Source organism: Balaenoptera acutorostrata, chromosome 8, assembly GCF_949987535.1.
Source record: "Balaenoptera acutorostrata chromosome 8, mBalAcu1.1, whole genome shotgun sequence".
Taxonomy (NCBI): domain Eukaryota; kingdom Metazoa; phylum Chordata; class Mammalia; order Artiodactyla; family Balaenopteridae; genus Balaenoptera; species Balaenoptera acutorostrata.
The window spans coordinates 71,938,991-71,966,694 of NC_080071.1; the positions used below are offsets into that span (position 1 = coordinate 71,938,991).

General features: G+C 34.4%; 1 protein-coding gene across 1 annotated transcript in view; it reads left to right on the plus strand.

Moving 5' to 3' along the window:
* VWC2L (von Willebrand factor C domain containing 2 like) overlaps positions 1–27,704 on the plus strand; it is a 155,470-nt gene that overhangs the window by 14,134 nt on the left and 113,632 nt on the right. The window contains exon 2 of the mRNA XM_007187871.1: positions 8,836–8,965. Within this exon, the coding sequence (XP_007187933.1) occupies positions 8,836–8,965 (130 nt within the window). The remainder of the gene's footprint in view (positions 1–8,835; positions 8,966–27,704) is intronic.

The following is a 27,704-nucleotide window of genomic DNA, read 5'->3' on the forward strand; positions in this document are numbered from 1 at the left end:
TGTAATAAATGGAACATCCTTAGCATGGAGACATACAGGCTCTACTTGAAATACTCAGTTCCTTGTCAAAGACCTTTGTACTAAAAGCAATTGTCAATCCAGAGTATCAGTGAAGAACTAGAGACTGCTGCTTTTCTAGGCTATTTCACAAGTATAGGTGTGATATCAGTACTTTATCAAAATCTTTATCTTGAATCTGCTAGCCTTTGTCTACACCTTTGGGTTCTCCTTTGAAGATCTTAGAGGCAACTAAAACATCCTTTATTTTCCTCTTAAATACACACTGATATTTCTTCTTAAGTGTGCATTTGCCTACTTAAAAAAATACATCTGTGATTGCAACTGAAGAGTGGTTTTTGCTTACCTTCTCCTTATCTATATTTTATTTTTCTCTATGCTGGTCTTCATTTTTCAGAAAAAGCTATGTTTTATTGTCATAAAACTCCTTGAAAATACTCAGATTAAAAAAATGGTTCTATATACCATCAGTTTATCAGAATAGGCAATATATAATTGTAGAGTTGCCTATCCTTAAAACAAATGCCAAAATATATTTAAATAATTTTTAGAAGAAAATATTTTAGAGAAAAAAAAACCCATTAATATAATGTCATTGTTGTGTTGCAACTATAATGATGAGTTTTCAAGAATGAGTAAACTTTCCATACTTGACAATAATTTTAGACTGGTTATTTCATCAACTGTTTTTGCAATATTCTTGTGTTTTACATTAGCTCAGAGTAAATGCAAATGAGTAGAAGGATTAAATTTAATAATTCTGTCTTCCATTATAATAGTACCATCAGTTATTCTTATAAATAATCAATTGATTTAAAAACTCAAATCTTATTTTTATAGACATCTAGATTATCACTATTGCTATTTATTGAGGGAAGGCTAGCTATGGAGTTCATCTTAGTATACCTTATATACATTATTTTGTGTAAATACACATTTAATAAATATGCTGAATAAATAATTTTTAAAATTTGTATCATTTCTGAATTTTAGTTTATTACCTACCTAGTTTACTGTATCTACATGGGCAAAGCTATGTGCACTCTTTACAATTGCTTGACTAAAATGTTTGTGTTTTCAACAAGCATGAAGTAGTTTTTGACAGACACCATAGAAATAATATTCCAGCATATATTATCAAAATACCAACTTCTCATAAAGAATATCTACTACTTAACGTGTTACTCAAATGATACAATCATACACATCCGCTGACCAATGGAGGTGATTATAAAAAAAAATCTATGTATCTGTTTTTTTATTTGCTTCAGCAGTATTGAAATTCATAAAGAAGTTCCAGCTCTATGTCCATAAATTGATTAGACTTAAAACCTCAGTGTTTCAAATATGCTCCAATCAATAGGACAGATCACTGAAGAGGTCACTGCAATCCCATTAGACATAGGACAACGGGGAGCATTTTAATCAGTGACACAATGGGTCTTATTTCAGATGATTGTGAATTTTGGTTAAAATCAATTGGACCCATTGATTATTAGGTGACATCCGCCACATGCAAGTTACTGGCTACAGGATTGGCAGTGGATGTTAAATACTCTTGTACTCTGTAATTTAATGTATATTTTAATGAACTGAACAGTGAGATTTCTGACAGGCATCAGCAACTTTGAAATAGAGTCTTCCAAATTCCTCATAGAGTCTGAAAGTAATGAGATTTGTTCCATAAAGTGATGAAATTTATGCCATAAATTATCTCTAAGAGAAGAGTGCTTCTTAAAGCAGAAACATTTCCTTGGTAGAGATCAGATTTAAAATAGTTGTTTAATAAGAAGTTTTTGGAAAAGCAGTCTGTGCTATGTTCTCTCTGAAAATTTTTGCCCGTTATCAAAGAAATGGAGTGCCACGTGGGTCCAAGGCCCACTATCACTTGGCCAGAAGGAAAGCCATCGATATAGTTACTGTGCTAAAACTTGGCACTTAGAATATATCCTATTAATAAAGATGCAGACATAGAGAATGGACTTGAGGACATGGGGAGGGGGCAGGGTAAGCTGGGACGAAGTGAGAGAGTGGCATGGATATATATACACTACCAAATGTAAAACAGATAGCTAGTGGGAAGCAGTCGCATAGCACAGGGAGATCAGCACAGGGAGATCAGCTCGGTGGTTTGTGACCACCTAGAGGGGTGGGATAGGGAGGGTGGGAGGGAGACGCAAGAGGGAGGGGATATGGGGATATATGTATACGTATAGCTGATTCACTTTGTTATACAGCAGAAGGTAACACACCATTGTAAAGCAATTATACTCCAATAAAGATGTTAAAAAAAAAAAGAATATATCCTATCCATTTATGTATCCATCCATTCAATCTTCAACAATATTCACAGAGGACTTTCTAGGAATCAAGTTTTGTTTCTCAGAGTATTCAGCATGTGTTTTGTTGGACTTTGTACTTTAACTCATCCTTTAGGAAAAAGGACATGTTTAAAATCAGGGCAGGACAGGAATAGAAATGCAGACATAGAGAACGGACGTGTGGACACAGGGTGGGAAGAGGAGGGTGGGATGAACTCGCAGATTAGGTTTGACATCATTACACTACCATGTGTAAAATAGCTAGCTAGTGGGAACCTGCTGGATAGCACAGGGAGCTCAGCTCAGTGCTCTGTGATGACCTAGATGGGTGGATGGGGTAGGGGAGGGAGGTCCAGGAGGGAGGGGATATAGGTTTACATGTAGCTGATTCACTTCATTGTACAGCAGAAACTAACACAACATTGTAAAGCAACTATACTCCAATAAAAAAAAAATCAGGGCTTCTTTCTGAAAAATATTTTATAATATACTAAAATTATTTTGTTTAATAAGTAACCATTAAACTTGACACACACTATAAAATGAGGCTAGCTTTTTCTTAGACCCTTTAACAGTACCTCTACATGTATTCTCATCTTAGTTATCATGGTATTTTCTAGTGCAATAAAAGTCTGTAATCATCAACTGCTAGATAGTCTAGTCAGTGGAGTGCTTGAAGATTGACTTAACTGGTGATCCACATGATGGATATTCAAGGAATTTCAAATTTCCTATAGAAAGTAAGTTTATTGTTCATTGCCATAAGGCTGAAACCCAAATATTTATTTCCTGACTCATAATCAGAAACCTTTCCCCCTCAAAGTGCCCTTTACAACATTTAAGTAAAATGCAAACATCTTATTGAATCAGAATCCTGTCCATGTATGATAAACACAGATGAAACTGCCCAGAGGTATGGTTTAACAAATAAGAAAACATAGAATATGCATAATTAATTATGTATATGTTAACAAAGATTTCTTGAGTATCTATTATGTACTAAGATATCTTCTTGGTGCCAAGAATACAGCCAAGAACAGTATACTGTAAGGAGCTTATAAACTATGGGGAAGGCAGATAAAAATAAACAAATATAACCAAATCAATAAGGTAATTTCATAAACTGACGAGAGCACTGAATGGGCAATGTGTTGGAGAAAGATGACGGAGGAATAGTCGTGTAAGAGCTCCCCAGAGAGAGGGCATTTGAGTTGACACCTAAACGATGAGACTTCAAGAGAAGAAAATAGGTTTGTTGCCTTTCTTTTTTTTTCTGAGTGATTTATAATGGTCATTTTAACCATTCACAATTACTCTTCATCTAGAGGCTTCTACTAAGAATTTTTCTTCAGTGTGTTTCTGACGTGATTAATTCTATTAGTTCACAAATCTCCCCACCAAACCAAGTCCTATAAAACTTTATTGCAACCACCTCTGCAATCATATACTACTTTGAATAAGAGAAATAACCTGAATATTCTTTTAAATATAGTTGTGTGCTTCCAATTTTATATTTTTTGAATTATTTTTCAGAAAGCCATCACTAGCTAAGTATGCAAGTGAATTATAATAATAATGTTATATTTCTTACATATTTTATGTGCTTCCCAGTAACTCTGTGAGGCCGGTAACATTGTTCTTTTGTTTTATAAATTAAGAAACTAATGCACAGAAAGGCTATGTAATTTTCCCAAGATTCACAACCAAAGTAAAGCATCTGAGACTTGAACTCAAGTCCTAAGGCTATAGAGAACTTGCTTTTAACCATGATACCACAGCCACTGAAACGAAGCCAACAAAATGAAAATTTTTTTTCAGTTTTTCCTAATTTAGAATTCCTTAACTTGTAAGAATGTTATCTTAAACCTTACCAAATTAAAATAGTAAGCTGAACACTGCCATGTCCCTTGTCACTTAGAGGTTTGAGTTTGTATAACAAACCTTACAGACTGTGGCCATTTCCTCCCAGGCACCCTACATGCAAAATGCCAGTAACAGCCATCACATAAATAACAATGTCACGAGGTATTACTGTGTGGACCAAACATCCAGCCTCTCCTCAGGTATGGATAAGTAAGTCTCATTGTATTCAGAGTACAAGATAAGGGTGTATTTTCTATAAACATCTGGAAACTTCCTTGCAACCAGTCTCCAATAACACTTTCTAATAATCCTATGTTAACGCTTGGTGACCCCATTAGATTCCAAATTCTCACAAAGAACATATTTGATTGTTTTTCTGGAGTTATTCAGTCACTCTGCTAATCTAAATTACTAGTTCTCAGGCTACTTTTTTGCATTTTTAAATTGCGGAGCATTCTACTGTTTCCTGGATTCTGGGATTCTGGAATTCCAGTTCTTTTAGAATTCTCAAAAGTCACAGTCAGTGGCATTGGGATTTCAGCTTCAAGGTCTTCAGAAGTGAACCATAGTTTAAAGGATGTGTATTGCCATGTTTCCATTCTAATACCAAGGAGGAAGATTTGAATTCTAGTCACCTAAGCCAATATTTTAGAAAGAGCCCCATTTTATTCTATTAATTTTAAAATAAATATATATCTAGCAGGAAACCCCTTGAACTTTAGGAACAGCTGGGACAGCATTTGGATTTGCCATGCAAATATATTCAGTGACAGGGAGAACTACAGATAAAATATACGGTTTCTGCTTAAACAGAGTCCCACGTTAGATATTCAAAAGACACTAAGCTAAAGGCATACAGATTCATAACAGACATACAATATTCAGATCATCTTATACAAACATTAACAAATAATTATTTATTTGTTAATGTTTGTATTAACATTAATAACTTGTTAACAGATTTGTTGACAAATAATTTGTTAATTATTAAATAATTAAAAAGTAATGTTAATTATTTGTTAATGTTTGTATATATATTGATTGTTACTTTATTTTTCAAAGCTTTCACTGAAATAAAATGCTCTGTGAGATTTCTTAGAAAAAGATTTTCCATGTATAAAATTTTAGGATGGTGTCGTTTAATCATCTTACTGTACTGACCAGATCTCTAACCGACAAAAGCCATGTACTGGTCATAATTTCACATGTTCGTCTAAAAAAAAAGCTAGTAAGAATAATTTTTTCTCAAGTACTTGTTCCAGTGTTCTCTGTTCCTCTCAGGATAGCTTTATTGTTTAATCTTTGGTTTTACAGGCCATATTTTCAGATTTAATCTATAGTTATCACATTGAAGAGCCTGATAAAAGGAAATTTGTAACCAGCTCAGTACTTAAGATGTAAAGATTTATTCAAAGCATCGCTGTAAGGTGGGAAGGGTTTTTACGGTAATGCAAATAAATGTGAAGGATTTTTACAGTAATGTTAATGTCAAAGTAGCACACTGCCCACCCCTAGGAACTTCTGGCTGTATAAGCAACACCTTTTTAGAAGCACAGTGGGAAGCAGGGGTGGTAGAGGAAGTCAAGCGAGGCAAGAAAACAATGATGTGCAAGCTGGCCAGTTTATGAAAGGAAAGAGACTTGGCGAGGCTGGAGAGGACAGAGGGGGCTTTAGTGTGAGGTCAGTAGATTAAATTTGATAGAGTGTTTGGAGGGGTGGAGGCGGGCACACAGAGGCTTGAGATGAGAAGAAATAGGCTGTTAACAGAGGCATTCTTTCTAAAAACAACTGAATGATAACAAAAGAGGAAATAACATGTTTCTGACAAGAGATTCTGGGCCAGGAAGAAAGAGACTGGTATATGAATAAAGCCAGGTTCAGGGAAGGATTGATTAGAAGTTGCCAATGGCTAGAGTGATAGTCTAATTTTTCTAATTTATGTTTCTCATTACTCAAAATCCCTTTTAAAAATCTGGCATCCTTTTATCACTAAGCCTTAAGCCTTATAGTCTTAGTTCTTCCTCAGAGTATTTCTCAGGACTCCAGTGTATACACATCCAGCCTCCACTGATTTCAGGCAGAGGCCCTGGAGTCTTTACTGGACCACTATCTGTTATTGCTTCTCCCAGATAACTACCATGAGTGTAGCTACCAGGTTACAAGACTTGAAGATGCCAAAGTGCCCAAGAACATGAGCCTCATGGCAACCTAACTTCAGCCTATTACAATCTTCTACAAACTCACATTTGCAAAAAGTTTAAAAGCTCTACAGCTCCATAATAATCTATGCACTAACTACCCTAGTTAGTGAAATTCTCTTTAACAGGAAGTATCTATCCTCTATAAATCAATCATTCAGCTGCTAATGGTTATTCCTATGGATCTGGTCTGCCTGAAGAAGTGTACAACACATTGGACAATAAACTACTCAGATGGGAGTGCACAGAATAGGCATACTTGCTATCACGTGGCAGCACCATATAGCAGTTAGGATGCCTAGATTCAAATCCTGCCCTTTCTCCTACTGCCTACAAGACCTGGGAAAGCTACTGAACCTCTCTCAAGACTATTTCCTTATCTATGAGATGGAGATAATAACAAATCTTCTTTCATAGGGTTATTATGAAAAATAAGTAAGTTGATATAAGTAAATTGCTCTAGCATGATACCCAGTAGTTAATAATGTTCAAAAACATTGTTTGAGTCAGAATGGTGTTCTTCCTCAGTCTGTGATGGGAATCTAATAATCCAACAAATCTTTCTCAAGGACCACAGTTACTTTGAGGTAGACATTTTGCATTGGAAAATCTAGGGGCTCTTTGGGATTTTTAGTGCCAAAATCAGTCCACTAGATTGCATAGATGAGCCCCTCCTTCAGCAAGAAGGGAAACAGCAAGAACAATCACAGCTGTGGAAGAGCAAGGTGCAGAAACAATATTAGCCACTCCCTTTTTCTCTCATGTTAGCAATAAATGCAGGCCAAGTCCTTGCTGTACTTCAGAAGCCTGTGCAAAAATACTTCTTTGCAACTAATCAAGAACAGGGAGACACCTCTGACAATTTTGCTTGGGAATTTAAGATATCACAATGGGACTTGCAAAATAAGAGGCAGTATAGCAGCTTGAATATCCATCTCTCACGCTGTTTCCTCACTCAAAATTTCCTTCGTCAAATAATGTGTTGTGGTAACAAATCTTTTCCTTAATTTACTGAGGTTTTCAGTGGAGGGAGCTTCAGGAAACTTCCTGCCCTTGGGATGATCCAGTAGATTTTTCTGGAATACTTAACTCAACCACATGGTAAAGAGCTTAACTGTACTCTTCAATAAACTTACTGACCATGCTAAGAAATAGCAATATTTCTTCCACAGATTCTATGGCTAATTCTCTTGTTTCTACTAAATGTGAAAGTAAAATAGTTCATTGAAAGCTAGACCATCATTCTTCAAGCAGAAAGAGAAAATTAATTTAAAAATAATTAGTTTGAAAGGTTTCCACTCTAACAGACCACCTGAGTCAAGAAACATTGATATTACCCAAACTGTCAAGTTCATGAAGAAACAAGAGCTGGCAGGCATTATGGACAGTAGTCACAGAGATAAAGGCTGTGGACTTTAATTAACACAATTTTGAAGTGAGGCACTGTGGCACAGAATTGGAGACAGAATTTTCCAGGAACAAATGGCTTGTTTTGAGAAGTATAGACCTGTATAACTTCTGAGACCTCTACGTTTTCATTCCAGAATTCTCAATTTCTGTTTTATGAGAAGGGAAACCTAGAAAGTATAAAGGATGAGATAGTCACAGAGTGGCCACTGCTTTAGATTATTTGTGGTATAGAAAGTTTCTAGAAAGGAAACACAAAACCCCAAACTCATTCTTGGTTGGTAAGTACTGTGAAGACAAAAATTTTCTGCTTTTTAATTTTTTTCTCTAAATTAATCACTGTTCAATTCCATTTTTAGAGTCTCTGACTCTTAAATAGTGACTTTTTAAGTCAATCAATTTTAGTCCATTCATAAAAGCAAGCAGGCAAGATGAAAGGTATTCACTAAATCTTTCAAGAGGCAGTACCTGGATGTTTGGATCCCAAATGCAATCTCCTCTAAAATTCACATTGGAAAAAAATGCCCTTTAGAGTCTAGGTTAGCTTGAAAAGGAGTTTCTACCAAGGGTACAGATCTCCATTTACTATTTTCTTGTTTCTCAGTAAAATAGGAAATAAATTTTCTTTCTTAGGAAATAAAATGAAAAATGGCAAAAACTTATTTCACATGCTCCAGTGTCATTCCTGTTTCCCAGAGGAAGGCAGAGCAATAAGTGCATCTGGAAACCAAACCAGGAGGTGACATATTTGTTGTCCAAACCTTTCTTTGAAAAGTAGGAACATAAGACATAAGAAAAGTCATGCATGAGCACTCTGGTTGCTCATGGCAACCTGAGCTGCACATGGCAACCACCTTTGCTTGGATGTCCAGGTGGCCTTCCATGGGGGAAGAGTGATCATACACATGGTAAATGGAGTTAATACAGTAAAGCCAATATAAACACTGATGTTTTGTCTTCTGACAGCATATGAATGTGCAAGCATTAAGTTATAGGAGAAAAGGGGCTAATTTTAGATTTGTTCCTAGCCCTCTCCATGTGAATGGTGTCGCTGTGAGCCCAGCAATGAAGTTCACTGTGTTGTAGCAGACTGCGCAGTTCCTGAGTGTGTCAACCCAGTCTATGAACCAGAACAATGTTGTCCTGTCTGCAAAAATGGTAAGACCGTACTGCATTAGCTTTCAAAGAGGGGTTAGTGCAAAATACAGATATTCCACCACTGCACACCATTCAATGCAAAAGCCCTCTAAGATCTGCCTGTGGTTTTGCAATGTGGGCATGGCCAATTAATAGTTTTATCCCATCTTAAAGTGAAAATAAGCCAGCAATGGGTGAATCGTGAAGCTTTCCATCTGGAGAATTAAAGCTCTTATAAGCTGACTTTGTTGTGGTCCCTATTATTTATTGTTGATCTATACGGAGAATTTTGGAAAGAACGCAGTACCATCTTTTTATAGTGACTGAACGTCTCTCTTGGGGAGGCTATGAAGCAGTTCCTAGTGCATAACCCAGGATAGAGAGTAGGATAAATGCCAGGTATTTTGCTTTGGGCATAGATAAGACTTTAGGCTTAAAGTTATCAAAGAATTACAGAATTCAATTACTCATACACTTAAGTTGAAGTAAGGAAGACTAGAAAGTTTAGGGCTCTTATTCTAGGTTTTTATTACAATGGAAACCTGCTCTCAGAGTAATTGCTATAGAGGGGAACTTGGCTTATAAGTTTATGGGTTCCTTTTGGCCCTCATAGGATGGAGAGGTTGAAATGACTATGGCATGCCAATCACCCAAAATCCAGGTGAGGCTGCAGAGAAGACAATGCAATGCAATTAACCCAGGACAGCTTATCAGCAAAGTCAAAATCACACTCTTACTACTGGTCATATACCAACTAAAAAATAAAGCTTCCCTGTGTAACATTCCACAAATGCCCCCACTTGGCATTAATATATGCTTGAAAAAGTAGTTCTAGCTCTTAATTAAGCTGAGGTCACTGTAATGCTGAATCCCTATGCCTTGCCTTGAATTAGCAGCTCTCATCTTCTCTATTACACATTTTTTTTTGTCCAGAATTTGGCATTATGTGAGATTACCTACTAATTTTTCTCTTGCAGGATTATAATTAGTGAAAAGAGGTATCAGGTTATTTAGCCAAAGAAAAAAACACAAGCAACTCTGATTGTTTTTATAATACTTGTAGTGTTTTGGTATCTTCTCAAATGACTTATAAAGAACCCTTATGACATTTCTTCAGGCACAGTTTTTATTCTTTCTGATTGTGTAAATCTCTTGAGTCTAATATTACTGCACACCTGGCTTCTCTTTTTCTTCTTATCCCTCTCATCCAACTGACGTGTGTCATAGTGCCCATCTCTCTGACTTAGAAGGTGGAGATAAATATCCTCCTGAAGTTCAAGCTGATCTAATATATGCAAAGATATCAAATTAAAGACTTTATATTTTTAAAAGGATATTGAAGAAACTGGAAAAGATACAGGGAAGAAAAATAAGATGATTTAATGGTTGAAAAATAGGACCTATGAGGACAGACTGAAGGAGTTTGCATAATTTGTCCTGGAAAAGAGAAGGCTCCAGGGAGACCTAACTGTCATAAAGTATATGAATGGTTAGTCTAAAGTAGAAGAGCACCTGTTATTTTTCATTTTCTCCAAGGACGGAAGGAAGAAAAAATCAGCTACCTAATCAATCTTTAAAACTAGGATTGACAAGCCTTTGACTAAAGACCGTTTTTTTCTAGAAGCAATTGTCTAAACAGGTCCTTGAGGATCTTGTCTTCCCTGGAAGGCCCTGGTTGGCTATGTTACACATTTAGGGTAAACAAAACTATACTGAAAGTTAAAAACTCTCATCTGGACATACTCAGAACACTCAGAGAATTAAAGCATGCTAGACTGTATATTTAGAGTACAAGTTGTACACATGCATCTGCCACGTCATCCTAGGTACTCCCCACCCAAACCAACAGTACATCCAGAGGTGATGTCTGTGTCAAATGTTAAATCAGCCACTACAAACTAGTTACACTGAATTTTATGTCACCCAAGATTATCCTATTTCTGTCACATGCCAGAGTAGAAATCTGTCCTAGAATGAAACTCTCTTTGTACAAAAATATATAATGAATGAACTTTAATTGTTCGATTAATTAGGTAATTAATTAGTAACCCATTAGTATTCCTGAAAAACATACGTTGAGAGAACAAAATATATTAGTTAGGTTTTCCAATTTTTTGTTCATGAAGCACTACAAAACAACCACTTCTGTTCCCTTTTGCCATTTCCAAGCAAATTTTTTTCTTTTTTAAATAAGGAAAATTAACCTGAATTAAAATTAGCCCAAAGACTAATTCTGAATTTAATATAACATTATGACATGTTATCTTTTTTATTATTAAATGCCACTAACTAGTCACTTATGCCCCAAAAGTAAAGTATAATCATTGTCAAAGAAGAGCATATTGAGGACGGCTGGAGAATCCTTATGACCACGTACCAGTATTTTTGAGTGAACAGACTGAGCCCCAGTGCTTGCTGACTCTCATTCTTAGTTCAGAAAACAGAAACAGATGACCCATGTGCAGAAGAGCCAGGTGGGAAATAGATGTTTACTCTGACAGAATATAACTAGAACAATTTCTTAAATTTCCAACACACGATAAGACTATCTTATTCTAAATGACAAGATTCATTTGCCCAGTATAGTGTAAACTATTTTTAAAGTATTGTACTATTTTCTTAGATTTTGGAAAAAAAACAACAAGAAGATAAACATCTACCCTCAGGATTCAAGGTAGAGGCAATAGATCCTAGTTTGTAAACAGTCCTATAATATTTTCTATATTTTCTTAAATCTTCATAAATGTTGAAAAAATTTAGTTTGCACAAATGCAGACTATGTTGGCTGCCAAACTCTTTCTTCATACTAAGATTGATTTTTCCGCCTTCCTGAATTATAACTTGCCAAGAGCAAGAGACATTAAAGATATAAAATGAAAGTTTAAAGCAATAGAATCTACCACAAACAGTATTCAGCTAATATCAAAATCTTTGTTCTCAGATTAGAGCAAGAAAAAAAAAGGAAGTACAATGATATATATGTAGGTATATGAAGTTTTCCCAGAAAACAGTAGTTTACCAATAAAAATGTAACAATTGCCCTTACAAATAAGTATTTTTAATATTATAAAGTGCAAGGTAATCTGATCCCTAGATAAATAATGATAACCTCTTTATTTTCCATAATATAATTTGTAAGAATAAATATAAAGACTTATACTTCTAAAATTTTTCTCTAATGATGTAAAAAAAAAAGAAAGAAAATTTTTAATTTCTTGGTCTCAATGGTTACCTCAAGCAAGATTTTCCAGTGGTTATCAATAAATATAGCCAAGCCATTAAAAATACTCCATTCTTATTAAAGTTAGTTTAGCACCAAGAAAAATCTATTAATTTAGTCTGAATAAAATACAATAGAAACGTTAAGGAAAGATGTGAATGGCTGGGCATAAACAAAACAGGAGGAGAAGGAGGAAAGTAATTTTTTATTTGGGGAGGATTATGGTGATTGATATAGTAATTTATTGTTTTAAACAATTTTATTAAGCATCTGCTTCTCCTTTCTCTATATATCTTCATGTGTTAGCAATCCAAATGCCTTCCTGAAAGATCTAACATTTCTAGATTGTTTTTCTTCCTCCAAGATTGTGTTACTTTGGCCTATCTTTCAGCTCCAGTCCTTTCCATGGGAATTAATATTCTTTATGTTATTTTGTTTTTATAATATGAAAAATAGATTAGCACAGCACCTACCTAAAGAAAATATTTCTATTTTGGAGTGTCATGTAAATATTTGAAATATTCGGTAACTGACCCTTCATTTAACTAGTGAAGTATTTGATCATTAGATCATCCAAATGACTAACTGCATTTTTTTTTTACATTTCATCTGTCAGTACGTCAGTGAGTTCTCTGTTTTCATTGGGATATATAGTCAGTCATTATTCATGGTTCGGAAAAAAAGTCACGTCATGAAAAATTGAAATAGAGAGGAACCACCCACAAAATCCTCCATGCACATTAAGTGAGGAGTTTTCATATCCTTTTCAACTAAACTGAAGGTGTCATAAGCCCTGTTCAAACATTTAATTTCATATCCCATACTCTCTTCCAGTTTAGTAGTGATACAAATAAAGAAGGAAATAGACTAGCCAAAAGGTAAATGGAAAGAAGACAGCAAAGGGATGGGAAGTGCACAAATAAGAGAGAGGACTTTAGAGCCATCCAACGCCTTCTAAAGGTGCTTGGGTAAAACGCTGCTTTGTGTTGACACATATAATATACAAAGAGCCCCTTGAAATAAATGAGAGAAAAATAATTCCACAGGGAAGAAAATAGGAAAAGGGTATACAAAGAAAATTCAGAGAAGAAAACCAAATGTCTAATAAATATATGAAAATATGCTTAACCTCACAAGGGATCAGGGTGATAGAAATTAAAACAATGTGATACTAATATTGCATTGATAATAATTTGAGATTGATGATACCTCAAATCAGCAAAGATACTAAGAGTTGAGAAAATGTTGGAACAATTTTTAAATTTGAAGTCAGCAGTTCTACTTTTTGTACTTTGTCCCACATTCATGCACTAAATTTCCACTGCATTTTAAGAGCATAAAGGTCGGAGAAATGTAATAGTACTTCAATGGAGTAATGAAAATATATTGCAGCCTTTAAAAAGATCCTACTAACATTTTTCACTGCTGTGTAAAATAAGCAAGGAGTGTATAGTAGACTACAAATATTTTATACATAATATAGTAATGTGTTCTATATATAATTTGTACATTTTAAGTGATATGTAAGACATTTTTATTTTTAACTGATATATAATTTTAAATAGATATTACATTTATATGTACATAGGAAAAGAGCCAAGTGTGGATACACAATAGAATATTAACAATGATTCAATGATTACTTTTAGGGAATAAAAGTGTGAAGGTAAAAGTAGGGGAGACAAGAGTTAATCTCTTTAAAATATTAAATCTTTACAGGTTGATAATAAAAACAGCAGAAAAGTACACAAACAGGCAGTTCACAAACAAAATACAAATGTTCAAAAAATATAAAAATTATTCAACCTCACTAACAAATTTGCTTTTTACTGTTTAAACCCTTCTTTATTATGTTTGTATGTAGCATAGGGAAAGTTCTGTAAGAACACACGCCAAATTTTTAACAGTGATCCAGTGATCAGAAGAGTAATTAAAGAGTAGAAGTGAGAAGGTAGAAGCAGAGAACTTTGACTTTTTATTTCATGGGCCTCTTTACTGAATGAATTTTCAAAAAACTATTTTTTATAAGTTAAAAGGTTTTACCAAACTTTTAAAGAAAAGATAATTCTAATGTCATTTAAACTCTTCCAGAGGACAGACAAGAACAGTTTTTTTCTGAAGTACAATACTGATACAAACCAAAGATTACAAACTAAGAAAAAGTAATGGGGATCTATTAAAATACAAAATCCCTGATCATATATTATATCACCCAATGGGTCTAGAGCAGCATTCTTCAATCAATCACATGAACCCTTCTGCCACAAAATATATGATAATTATACTAAGGAGATGGAATAAATATAGAGTCTCCCATCGTCTCAGGTCAGGTTTTAATCTCAGCTGAGTTTTGGTATCAAAATTGTGAAAAGACGTTGGGTTTTCAGAGACTGTGGGAAAGGGATTATATATTTGTGTTAGCAAACAGAATTTAGCAGTAGGTTAAAATAACTGTGCATTCTGAAAAAGTGGAGTTCACAAAGATAGTTCAAAATTAGGAACTCTATATTAATATAATTTATCCTATTACTAAATTCAAGAGAAAATCATATTATTTCTATATAAATATACACACACATATATAAAGATGACTAAAACTCTTGATAAAATAAGACTAAGTAGATATAAAATATATTTACCTCAGCCCCAAAGACAGAATCATGCTTAATAGGTACACATTAAAGGCATTCTTGATAAAGTCAGGAACAAGACAAGGCTGTCCACTATTATTCAAAATTTCAGATGGTAGATATGAACTAGCTAGTATAATTAGAAAAGAAAGAATTCAGAGGAGAAAAATTGGGAGCCAAAACTACTACCATTTGCATATTATATGAGAGTATACTTGAAAAACCCAAGACTATAGACTAAAAACTTCTATAACGAAAATTTAGTAATATAGCAGAGTACAAAATGAGAATACAGAGCTCTCTCTCTCTCTATATATATATATGTATAGGTACGTATATTATGAAAATAAAATTGTGGCATTGGTACATGATGCAGAGATATCAATGGAATATAAGAAACTTCATAAACAGACCTAATATACATATGAAAATTGATACATGATAGATAAAATAGCATTTCAAATCAATGGGGGAAAGTTAATTTGTAGAAGAAATGGTGTTGGGACAACTGGATAGTTGTCTGAAAAAAATAATTTTAAAGTCCTACATTATTTCATAATTCAAGAAAACTTTCGATTCAACAAAGATTAAATATAAGCTATTTTCCCAAACAGTACAAGAAGAAAACCTAGACATTTGATTTTTAATCCTGAAGTGGCTAGATTTTAAAAACAAACAAAAAAATCTCCACAAAGCAAACAAAACACCACTGTAAACAAATAAAAAACTAAGGGATAAATAATCTTATATCGCAAAGGGTTAATGTCTCTCATAGATAAAGACCTCTTTGAAACTAATAAGGAAAAAGATCAACAGCTCAATCTTAAAAATGGGCAAAGGACTTCAAAAGTTACTCCACAAAAAACAAAATTTCCTAAAACATACAAAAAATTGCTAAAAGGAAAATGCAAATTAAAATTTGATGCCATTTTTTAACTTATGGATTGGCCAAATATCCTATAATTTAATAATCTACTTTGTTGTTGATACCTGTGGTAAAACAGGCAGTCTTTCACATCACTGGTGAATGTATGAATTGGTACAATTCCCATGGAAGGAAATTTGACAATATATGTCAAAATTGAAGTACATATATCTTTTATCTCAGCAATTCCACTTCTCTTTACAGATGTGTGAAATGACAAATAATGTTGTTCATCTTCTATGTTGTACTTCAGGTTTACTACTAATAAAGAATAATCAGAAAATTTGTAAAAAATAACTATAGATTTAAATTTCCTTTTAACATGCTATTAGTTGATAGTCAAAAAAGAGATAATTTCTTTCTTTAAATACTCAAATATTTTTAATGATTTATAATTTTATTAGCTTCTATTTACCTTTATGTTTTTCATCTCATATAATATATTTTAAACTAATTTCAAATGGCTCAAAACTGTGAAACTAATAGAAATCTACTCAGAATCAACAGATAATAGGCTACTTAAAAACATTAAAATAGACATTAATATGTGGAGGATATATATATATAGAGAGAGAGAGATTAAAATGTCACAAACCTTACTAAGAACTATTTTCTAAAATAGTAAGTAAGGAGCCATAACTGATTTCTAAATGTGAAAACTGAAATTTGTTAGAATGCTATTTTTCTAATGATAAATGGAAATCTATCAAATTTTCCATGTAACGTAATTTTCTTCTGTAAGTTGGAAAAAGTTGGAAAATTTAAATACATGAAAAAGAATGTACTTGGTAGGCTTCCCTGGTGGCGCAGTGGTTGGGAATCCGCCTGCCAGTGCAGGGGACGTGGGTTCGATCCCTGGTCCGGGAAGATCTCACAGGCCACGGGGCAGCTAGGCCCGTGCGCCACAGCTAACTGCTGAGCCCATGTGCCACAGCTACTGAAGCCCACACGCGCCTAGAGCTGGAACTCCGCAACAAGAGAAACCACCACAATGAGAAGCACATGCACCACAACGAAGAGTAGCCCCCGCTCACAGGAACTAGAGAAGGCCCCCGCGCAGCAACGAAGACCCAACGCAGCCAAAAATAAACAAATAAAAAAAAAAAAAAAAAAAAAAGAATGTACTTGGTAAGTTTGGGGAATTCAATCTACCAGATATATTAAAATAATATGTAAAGGTATAATAGTTTTAAACAGTGTGATAGTGGAACAAAAATAAATCGATAAATAGAACAGAAAATCAGAAAGTAATTCACATTTGTATCACAATTTAGCATACAATTAAGGTGACATCCAAGTATCTGATGAAAGAATGTGTTATTCTAAAAATAAAGGTTAATCATTTTTTACAAAAGTGAAATTACATTCCTGTATTACCCATTATACAAAAGTAACTATCAGTTGGATTAAAGATCTAAATCTAAAAAATGAGATCATAAAGGGATTTGTTTTTAACGTAAACATTAGCTTACTCTTAGGATCAGGATGGTTTTCCTAAACATAAATGCAAATAAAGAATTTATAAAAGGAAAAATTCAAATTCAAATTAGATAACATATAATTTTATCCTTAAATTTCTTAATAAATTAACTTTGGAAAGGTAAGATGCAACAGGCACTCTCAAGCACTACTGATGAGAGTATAAACCAATATATCTTCTCTGAAGGGCAGTAAAAGTGTGTGGACCTTTGATCCAGCAGTGTGGCTTCTAGAAATTGATCAAAAATAATCAGATAAGTATATAAAGATGTTATATAGAGAGGTATTTATTACAGAGTTGTTTATAATAGCAAAACCTTGGAAAACCTGAAACCTAAATATTTGACAATAAGGAGGTTGTTTAAAAAACCATAGTATATCTACATGGACTAACTACTAAAAAATTATTACAAATGATGTCACGGAAAAAAAATTAAGGACATCACGAAAAACAAACAAACAAAAAATGCATGTTCAGAATATATTATTAAATTAAACTAGTAGGCCAGAAAGCACTATTTTTAAAATAATTTTGTTAAAAAGAAAATGTATGTATAGAAAAACACTGGAAGAAAATACTTCAAAATGTTAATGGCACGTAACTCTGAATAGTAGTAGGCTAATGAATGATTTTTACCTTTTTTCCCTTTGCTAGCCCCTAGTTTCTAAATTTCCTACAACAAATCTGCATCATCCCTGTGATTTAAAATTACTATTTAAAGGAGAAAATAGAAAAATTCTTTAAAAAGATAATGTAAACATTTTTCTATTTTTATGATTTAATAATCAATGGCGTGCCACTTATTAGAAATTGCACTGATTCCGCGTTATAATTTGTACTCCATAATTAATTAACCAACTAATAATTCTACCACTTGACTTTCAAATCCTTTAACTGTGAGATTCTTTGCAAAGAATTTGGAAAACATCATTGCCCATTTTATGTACCTATTAGGGTAATGGTTAAAATATTCACTTAAGTCTATGCATTTACATTTTCATGAAGCTATTTTGCAAACTCAGGCTTTTAAGTTTGAAAATTAGATGCAAGTCTTTCACCTTAATTCGATATTTTCTCACTTCCTCTTAGGGAGACAATTAGTAACAAATGAAACACAGACATTAAACAAACACACTGAAGATGAAAAATGTTCTGGCACTTGCACATATCCATTGGCTACAGAGCCCCTGAAATGGTTTGTGATGAAAGCATACCCTATGAAGGGCAGTTTCAAAGCCTGCATTTCATTGACTTCATAACTGAAAGTCAGAATTATCATATTCGTATAAAGTAGATGTCAAATCAGAGTAATTATAAATAGCTATTTTAATGAGCCACAATTTCCTATTGCTTTCATAAAGCGTCCTCCAAAGTATGAAAGGAAATATTTTTATTTATGTTGTCTTAAACCAACAGGATTCCCTCTCAATTCATCAGCAAATTAGATTTCGAAAAGATTATTTTATAAAGTTGACACAATGAAAATTAATGCCACATTCATTTCCTGCTAATTGCATCTCTACTTAATTATCGGGGCCCCCAAGTCCTTCAGAAAATGAAGGGAAGAAGGCCAACATCTGCAAAAATGAGAACTTTTCTCTTTTTTTCTCCTCAACATATAGAAAATGCTTCGGGACTATTTTTTCCCTATGTAATCATCTAGAATGTTGGGTCTGGTCCTCCCACAAAGCACACACTCCTAGTTGAGAAGAGACGTGTTAGGAAGTAGACCTCACTCCTTCGAGTGCCACGTAGTACTTTGATGTTCAGCGCACCACCCCAAAGGGAGCCTAAGGGCCCCGAAGAAGGGTAATGCAGACACATGTACTGAATGTCTCATTCTTACACATTCAGATAACCTCACAGATAATCTGGTTCAAAAACAGTAGCTTGGCAGAGGGTTGAATACATCTCCCCAAACTGCCCGTGCATTTCTATTCTTAACCCCACCTTCTCTCTTATTCTTGAGCCTCTCTTCAACTATGTTTTTATAGAATAGTGCTGACTTCTGGATTGTATACAGTAATCTCTATAAAACACCTCTGAACTGTGGATGATGGCAAAAGGGCAATTGGGATCACTAACATATTTATAGTTGGATGCCCCTCAAATGAGAAAAGGGAAATGGGAAGTTCTTGCATGCATACTTATTTTGCTTACACTAGCTTCATTTGTGCAATCCTTAGGGGTTGGATTTGATTCTAAGAGTTAATTGAATGGGGTGGGGTCTGATGGGAAAGCCAAGGCATTTGGTCTTGCCAAGTCTTATCTAAGGGAGGCTTGAGTTGTCTGCCGTGGGAGAGCCTCCCTGAGGGTAAGGCAGAGTTTCCCTTCATCCAAACCTCCTTCCTGAGGTAGGCGCGTTAGAAAGTTGCGTTCCCTCCTTTACCTCATGTCTTTGCCATGTAGAAACTCATGCTTTTCAGATGCAGGAAAAGCCATGTCCATCCACCGGCACCCCTTTTCCCCTTCACTAATTACTAATGTAAACCTTGTGCAGTCAGACAAAAACAAAACAAGGTTGCCATGCAAATTGTGTTCCTTGACCTGCTTTGAATTTGAATGTCTTCTAAAGCACTGGGCAAGATGAGCCTGGGGGGCCTCGAGGAAGGTATTGCTCTGTCTTCCTCAGAAGTTTCAGCGGTCTGAAGCAAGAGCATCTAATACACTCATCTCTGAGGCACAGATTCCCTTTTTTACAGATAAGACCAAATTTCTTGGGATTCTACATCCCACGTCACTGGTAAAGACGGGATCCAGAATTCTGGGTCCTCTTGAAAAGATCCTAACACCTCCCCAGCCAGCAGTCACAGTCTCGTCCTCATCGTCGGGCTTGAGGCACTTAGGACTGATTTCTCCCTGCTTAGCTCAGACCCCACCAGGAGCCCAGGACTACTAGGTCACCCCTCATCCCCGGGACTCTGATCTCCATATGGTGCTATGAGCTGAGAGGTAACACCCCAAGTCACCACTTTCCAGTCCTGGCCCCTGATTTTTAGTTCTCCATCACACCTACTGCCACCTGAATAGTATATATTTTACTTACTTAGTTGCTTGTCTCCCCTGCTCACAGAAGTACAAAGTTCGTGCAAAGATTTTTGTCTCTTTTGTTCACTGTTGTAGTCCCACTACCTACAACACATTGTAGGTGCAAATATATGTTTGTGAATAAATGAATGAATGCACACCTGTATTGTGCCTTTGGAAGAGCCAAAATTAAATAAGAAAATTGATTCTTTGAGTTCTTTTAGCTTCACTTTTGAAAAGTCTTCTATTTCACAGAGAAGAGCTTTCAAATGGAGAGCTTAGGAGGCATTGTGTGGTGGGAAGGAGGGTGCTTATCAGATTTTTTTCCTAATTAAGTTTGCTTTAATTTACCACTAGGATTAGTGGTACATACATTGATAGGAGGCATATCAAGGTGATCTAGTAGAGACAGACTGGTTTCCAGGGGAAATTGAGTCAGCTTGATATTTTACTGCTTTATAACCTTGCTAGGGACACCTAAAGCTTCTGTTTCTTAAGAAACGACTGCATGTAACGTATGAGTCACTTCAGTGCAAAATTAATGTAATGCTTTAGCCAGTATTATCTACAATGATGTATTTCATCTAACAATAGGGATTGGACTATTTACGAGTTAAGGAAGCCTCGAGCATTGACTGAATATGGGATTTGTCAGTATTTGGTAAACAGAGTCGGAAAATGGGACTTGATATCAGGGCAGAGGGAGAACTGATTGCAGGGGATAATATTTAATTTTAGAAATCAAACTGTGCAACCGAAAAAGATATCAGAAATATGGCATAAAACAGGGACAAAGGAAACTTGCTAACCAATATCTTTTCTGGCATATAGTGATTGGGAAACTCTCTAAGGATGGCTGAGGCTGAGGTAGGAAGCCCTTGCAGTAAGACCTCTGATGTTTAAATGTAGCTCTGAGCTGCTTCAAATCAAACTATCAGAAATGTTAAACCTCTTTTGAAACATATTTATGGTTGGATGCCCCTCAATTGAGAAAAAGGGAATGGGAAGTTCCTGCATGCATACTTATTTTGCTTACACTAGCTTCATTTGTACAAGGTGATGGCAAAGTGCAGCCATAAATGCTGCTGCTGGTCAGGTAAGTAACTAGCCAGGCCTGAGTCCTCTCCTCCTTTCACCCATCACTTTTATGCATTCTGCAGAAAGGTCCATAAAGCAACACACCTGCCATCTGGAAGGCTAAGCTCAGTTCGTTTCCAACAACATTAAATAACAAAATAGTTGGCAGTGTTGTATCCAAATCTTAAAAGCCTGCTCACTCCAACTTGCTGTGTTGGGATTTAAAACAGAGGTAAGATGCAGGGCACTAGGGGCTGATGGCCTGTGTTTAAGATGTGGGATTCTCAGTGTCTGTTTTATCCTACCCGCTTTGATTTGATTTGATGATTTCTTTAAGAATGGAGATAGATGACAGTAAGCAGCAGCAAAGGAAGAAAACTGCAGTGTAGAGGAGGGCCCGCGAGCCTCTCAAGCCAGGTGGATGGCAAAAAACTTAACTGGATTCTGTTTTAACTCCCAGTAAATGCAATAGTCAGATCCCTAAGCTCAGTGAAGTAATCAGCCACCAGGCAATGTCATCTGAGATGTACTGAAAGCTGTTCAACCCATCAAAAGTAGTGCCCCTTCTAGCCCGCCAATGTACATGTCCACATACACATTCATACATACTTTCATGTTCATAATTTCTTTTATTTTTAAATTTTTCATAATTAATGTCACTAAAACTTGAGAAAAATAGCTAGTACATCAGGTATTAATGATACCAATTAAGTTACACATATTTTTCTTGGGTTTATCAGATGACTAGATCATCAAACATAGGCCCAGTTAGTTTAAATGTGGGGAAGAGTAAACCCGGGATAACAGGGAGACCCTAGGAAGGTACTGGACCAGAGGAAGAGAGAACGCCTGACACAGGTGCCTTTAGGATGAGAAAGGGAGCCATGAACGCTGGGAGGTTGAAATGAACCGACATGTCTGCTGATGGTGCATGTTGAGGGAAATAGTTGCCTTTTTCATATGTTTCCTCAATGACTGATCTAATAATAATAATTAACCTAACTACTAAGAGTAGCACTAGCTTTCATTTATTGCAGGGGAGAAAACTGAGACTAAAGTATATAAATTACCGTCAGATATACAACTGGGATTTGAACCATGTTCCATCCAACTTCAAAGCCATAGTGTCTAACCAGTTGTTCTCAAAGTAGCCCTGGGCCAGCAACATCACCATTATCTAGAAACTAGTCAGAAATGCACATTTCTGAGCCCATCCCAAATCTACAGAAGCAGAAATTCTGGGAGTGGGACCCAACATTCTGTGCCGTAACAAGCCTCCTAGGCGATTCTGATGCTCAAAGTTTGAGAAGCATGGACTTCTTCACAGGTGTCTGTTAGGAAGTCTGTTCTCTTTCAAATAAAGGATGTGTGTGTTGGGGGAAGCTAGGGGAGTAAAAGGTGAATAATTGTTAGTCAGTGGTATCGGAGACAATGTTATACCAGGACAAGAAGTGAGACAAGGCTGGAAAGGAAGGGTTAGACACAAAATGCCCTGGAGTCAAAGCAAGGGCACTTAGGGTTGGAGAGAATCCAGGAATGGTAAACCCCAATAGGGGCAAAGGCAGGTCCCCCAGGGCCTAGAAGTGATGTAGGTGGGACATACCAGGAAGATGATATTCAAGGTAAGCTGTCAAGAATGGTCACACCCAAAGAGATTTCTTAATAACAAAGCCGTGATCATTGAGAACGAAATTCAACTGATTTTTAAAGGCAGCAAGAGTCACTAAGAAAGGCACAGTAATGAAAGGAAAGGCAACGTGAGATACTGATCTACTATGAAGCGACTGTTTCAAGTAAATTATTTTCTGAATTTAAGTTATGATAACAATTAACATTTTATAAGTCATAAATATATTTAAGAATATTTTAATCCCTTTAAATAGCTGTGTCAGGTCTAATTGACATAAAATGAACTCCACATTTTTTAAGTGTACAATTTGATGTTTTGACATATGTATACTTGTGAAACTATTATTATAGTTGGGAAAGTACCCATACCTGTCACTCCCAAAACTTTCCTCATGTTCCTTTGTAATCCTTCCCTTTAGCTCTTCTCTGCCCCCTCCCATCCCAGGCAACCTCTGTTCTGCTTTCTGTCATTATACATAAATTTGCATTTCTTAGAACTTGGTATACATGTAATTGTTCAATATGTACTCTCTTGTCTGAATTCTTTCGTTCAGCATGATTATTTTGAAATTCATCCATGTAGCATGTATCCTAGTTCATTCCTTCTTTATTTCCGAATGGTACTCAATTATATAGATATACCACCATATAATTTATCCATTCACTTGTTGATGGACATTGGACTGTTTCCAGTTTTTGATTATTACAAATAAAGCTGTCAAACATTCTCTCACAAGTCTTTTTTATGGATATATGCTTTATTTTCTATTGTGAAAATACCTAGAAGTGGAATACTAGATCATATGGTATGTGTATACTTCACTATTTTTTCTTTAATGCCAAACTATTTCAGAGTGGCTGTATTATTTGAAATTTCCATCAAAAATGTGTGAGAATGCCAATTCCTGTACCTGTCACCAGTGCTTGGGATCATCAGTCCTGTTTAATTTTGGCTACTCTAATAGAAGTGTATTATTATTCTATTATGGTTTTAAATTGCATTTTTCTAATGGCTAGTGATGTTGAGCATCTTTTCATATGGTAATTTTCCACCTATATATCTGCTTTAGAGAAATGTCTGTTCAAATCATTTGCCAATTTTTTAAAGTTGGGTTTTTGTTTCTGTATTATTGAGTTTCCAGAGTTCTTTATATGTTCTAGAGACAAGTTCTTTATTAGACATATGATTTGCAAATATTTTCTTCCAGTCTGTGGTATGTCTTTTCATCCCCTTAACAGTGTCATTTGAAGAGCAAAAGTTTTTAATTATGACAAATTCCAATTTATCAGTGTTTTCTTTTATAAATTTTGCTTTTAGTGTTGTAACGAAGAAATCTTGGCCTAACCCAGAGTCAAAAGTATTTTTCCTGTTTTCTTCTAGAAATATTTTAGATTTGACATTTAGGATGATGATTCATTTTGCATTATACTGTGAATATGATGCAAGGAATTGAAGTTTAGTTTTTTTTTTAATACGGATATCCAGTTGTTTTAATACCATTTGTTAAAAAGACTGTTTTTTCTCCACTGAACTGTATTTGTACATTTGCTAAAAATCAGTTGTCTATCTATGCCTATATACATTTTCATCTATTTCTGAACTCTCCATTCTGTTCCAGTAAGGTTATTTTGGCTATTCTAGTTCCTTTGCATTTCTTTCTGAATTTTAGTATCAGTTTATCAGTTTCTACAAAAGAAAAAGTCTGTTTTGATTGGCATTACGTTGAATGTTTTACATCAATTTGAGGAGAATTGACATTTTATCAGTATTGAGTCTCCCAATTTATGAACATGATATGTCTATTTATTTAGTTCTTTAATTTCTCTCAGCAGTGTTTTGGTCAGTTTTATTCCAAAGTATTTTATTTTTTTAATGCTACTGTAGTTAGTATATATTTTTTTAAATCTTATTATTTGCTAATATATAGAAATAAAATTGATAGTTGTATATGGATTTTGGGTCCTGGAACATTGTTAAACTCAATTATTAAATCTAGTTGTTTTTTTTTTGTTTTGTTTTTTTGTTTTTTGTAGATTCCATTGGAATTTATACATAGACAAACACGTTACCAGCAAAGACAGACGGTTCCATTCCTTTCTTACCAATCTGAATGCCTTTTAGTTCTCTTTTTCTATCTTATTACACTTGCTAGAATATCTTATACTGTATTGAATAGAAGTGCTAAAACCATACATCCTTGTGCTTTCCAGATATGGAATAAAACTAATTCAGTCTTCCCCAATTAAATATGTTTTTACCTGTAGCTATTTCACAGATGCCTATATCAGGCTGAGGAACTCCCTTTCTATTCCTACTTTGCCAAGAGATTTTATCAGGGATGGAGACTGAGTTTTGTTAAGAGTTTTTCAGTATCTATAGAGATGATCATGTGATTTTCTTTTATAATTATAAATATAGTGAATTACATTGATTATTTTTAAATATTAAGCCAACCTTCCATTTCTAAGATAAACTTCATTTGGTCATGAAGTACTATCCTTTTTAAATGTTGTTGGATTTTATTTTCTAAATTTGTGTTTAAATTTTTTTATATAAGTTTATGAGGCATATTAATCGGTAGATTTCTGTTCTTATAATGTCTTTGTTAGGTTTGGGTATCAACGTATTGCTGACCACATAGAAGTTAGGAAAATAGTCTCTCTTTTTAATTTGCTGGAAAAGTTTGTGTAGAATTAGTATTAATTTTCCCTTATATGTTTGGCAGAATTCACCAATGACTTATGAAGTTTTATGAGCTGCAGGTTTCTCTGTGGAAAAGTTTTTAACACAAATTTATTTAATAGATGTAGGGTGACTGGGTTATTTCATCTTGAGTTATCATTGGAAATTTGTGCCTTCAAGGAATATACCATTTCATCTAAGTTTCTGAATTTGTAATCATAAGATTGTTAATATTCCTTTAGAATTCTTTAATATCTTCAAATTCTGTAGGTATTTCATCTTTCTTATTTCTGATATTGATAATTTATCCTTTCTACTTTTTTTCTGATTAGTCTAGTTAAATGTTTATCAATTTTATTTTCTCAAAAAACCAACTTTGGGGTTCACTGATTTTCTCTAATATTTCCTCTCTTATATTTCATTGATATCTGTTCTACTCATTGTTTCCTTTCTTCTACTTACTTTGGGTTTAATTTGCTCTTCTTTTTCTAATTTCTTAAGGTAGGATCTGACATACTAAATTTGATACCTTTCTCCTTTCCTAATATAGGTTTCTATAAACATGCCAAGCTCTACTTCAGCATCACCTGCCAATTTTCATATGTCGTGTTCACAGATTTATTAAATTTAGAATACTTCCTGATGTTCTTTTTAATTTTTTCTCTGAATCATAGGTTATCTAGAATGTGTTAATTTGTTTCCAAATATTGTGTATTTCCCAGGAATCTATGTTATTGATTTCAGATTTAATTTCACACAGATGAAAGAACATGCGTTTATTACTCAATTTTTTAAATTTTTAATGAGACCTGATTTATGGCCAAGAATACATTCTATCTTGGAAATATTCCATGTGTGCCTGTAAAGAATATATATTCTGCTGTTTTTGAGTATGGATTCTATAGCTATTAATTAAGCCAAGTTGATTAATAGTGTTAAGTCTTTCATACTCTTATTGCTATTCTGTCTAGTTTGTTCTATTAATTATTGAGAGAGGGGTATTGAAACCTCTGACTATACTTGGACTTGTCTATTTCTTCTAGCAGTTTTATCAGCTTTGTTACATATACTTTGAAACTTTTATTATGTGTATCAATATTTAGGATTTATTATGACTTCTTCATAAATAGTCTTCTTTCTACTTATTAAATGACATTCTTCATGCCTTTATATTCTTTGCTCAGTAATCTACTTTGTGCTGACATTAATATAGCTTATCCAGCTTCCTTTTGTTTAGTGTTAGATGCTGTGTCTTGTTCTGTCATTCTACTTTCATCTATTTCTGTTTGTATATTTGAAGTCCTTTTCTTGTAAGCAGAATAAGATTGGGTGTTGCTTTTTAATCCAATCTGATCATCATTAGTGGTCTATAGAATTCTTGGTTGATGAGTTTGGGGTGTTTTTTTTCCAGTACTTTGAAGATGTTGCTCCACTGTATTTTCCCTTGCATTTTTTGTTCGGACAAGCTGTCAGCTGTTATCTTTATTCCTGTGAACATGTTTCCCTCCAACCTCACCCCCTCACCACTTTTAAGATTTTCTCTTTACCACTGTTTTTGTGCAATGTGATTATTATATATCTCGACATAGTTTTCTTAGTGTTTCTTATGCCTGTGCTTCAATAACTTCTCTGGATTTATAGTTTCGTCCAAATTTGGAAAAATTTCAGCCTTTATTTCTTCAAATATTTTTTTTCTGTCCCTTACCTTTGGGAACCCGAATTAAACATGTATTAGGCTGCCAAAAATTGTTTCACACATCATGCTCTATTCACCTTTTCTGATTTTCCATTCTGTTTGATTTTCATTTTGTATAGCTTCTACTGTTACGTCTTAAAACTTACTAATCTTTTCTTCTGCATTATCTAATCTGACAATAACCATATCTAGTATATTCACACTTCGTACTTTTCATCTCTAGAGGGTAGATTTTTTTGTTGTTGGTTTTGGATTTGCATTCCTGGCTTCAACTTTTTTTTTTTTAAATATATGGAAAAAAGTTATAACTTATTTTTTCCTGCTTATTCTAATATGTGTTAGCTCTAGATCCTTTTTGTTTTTCTTTCTCTTGTTATTGAAATGTCAGACATT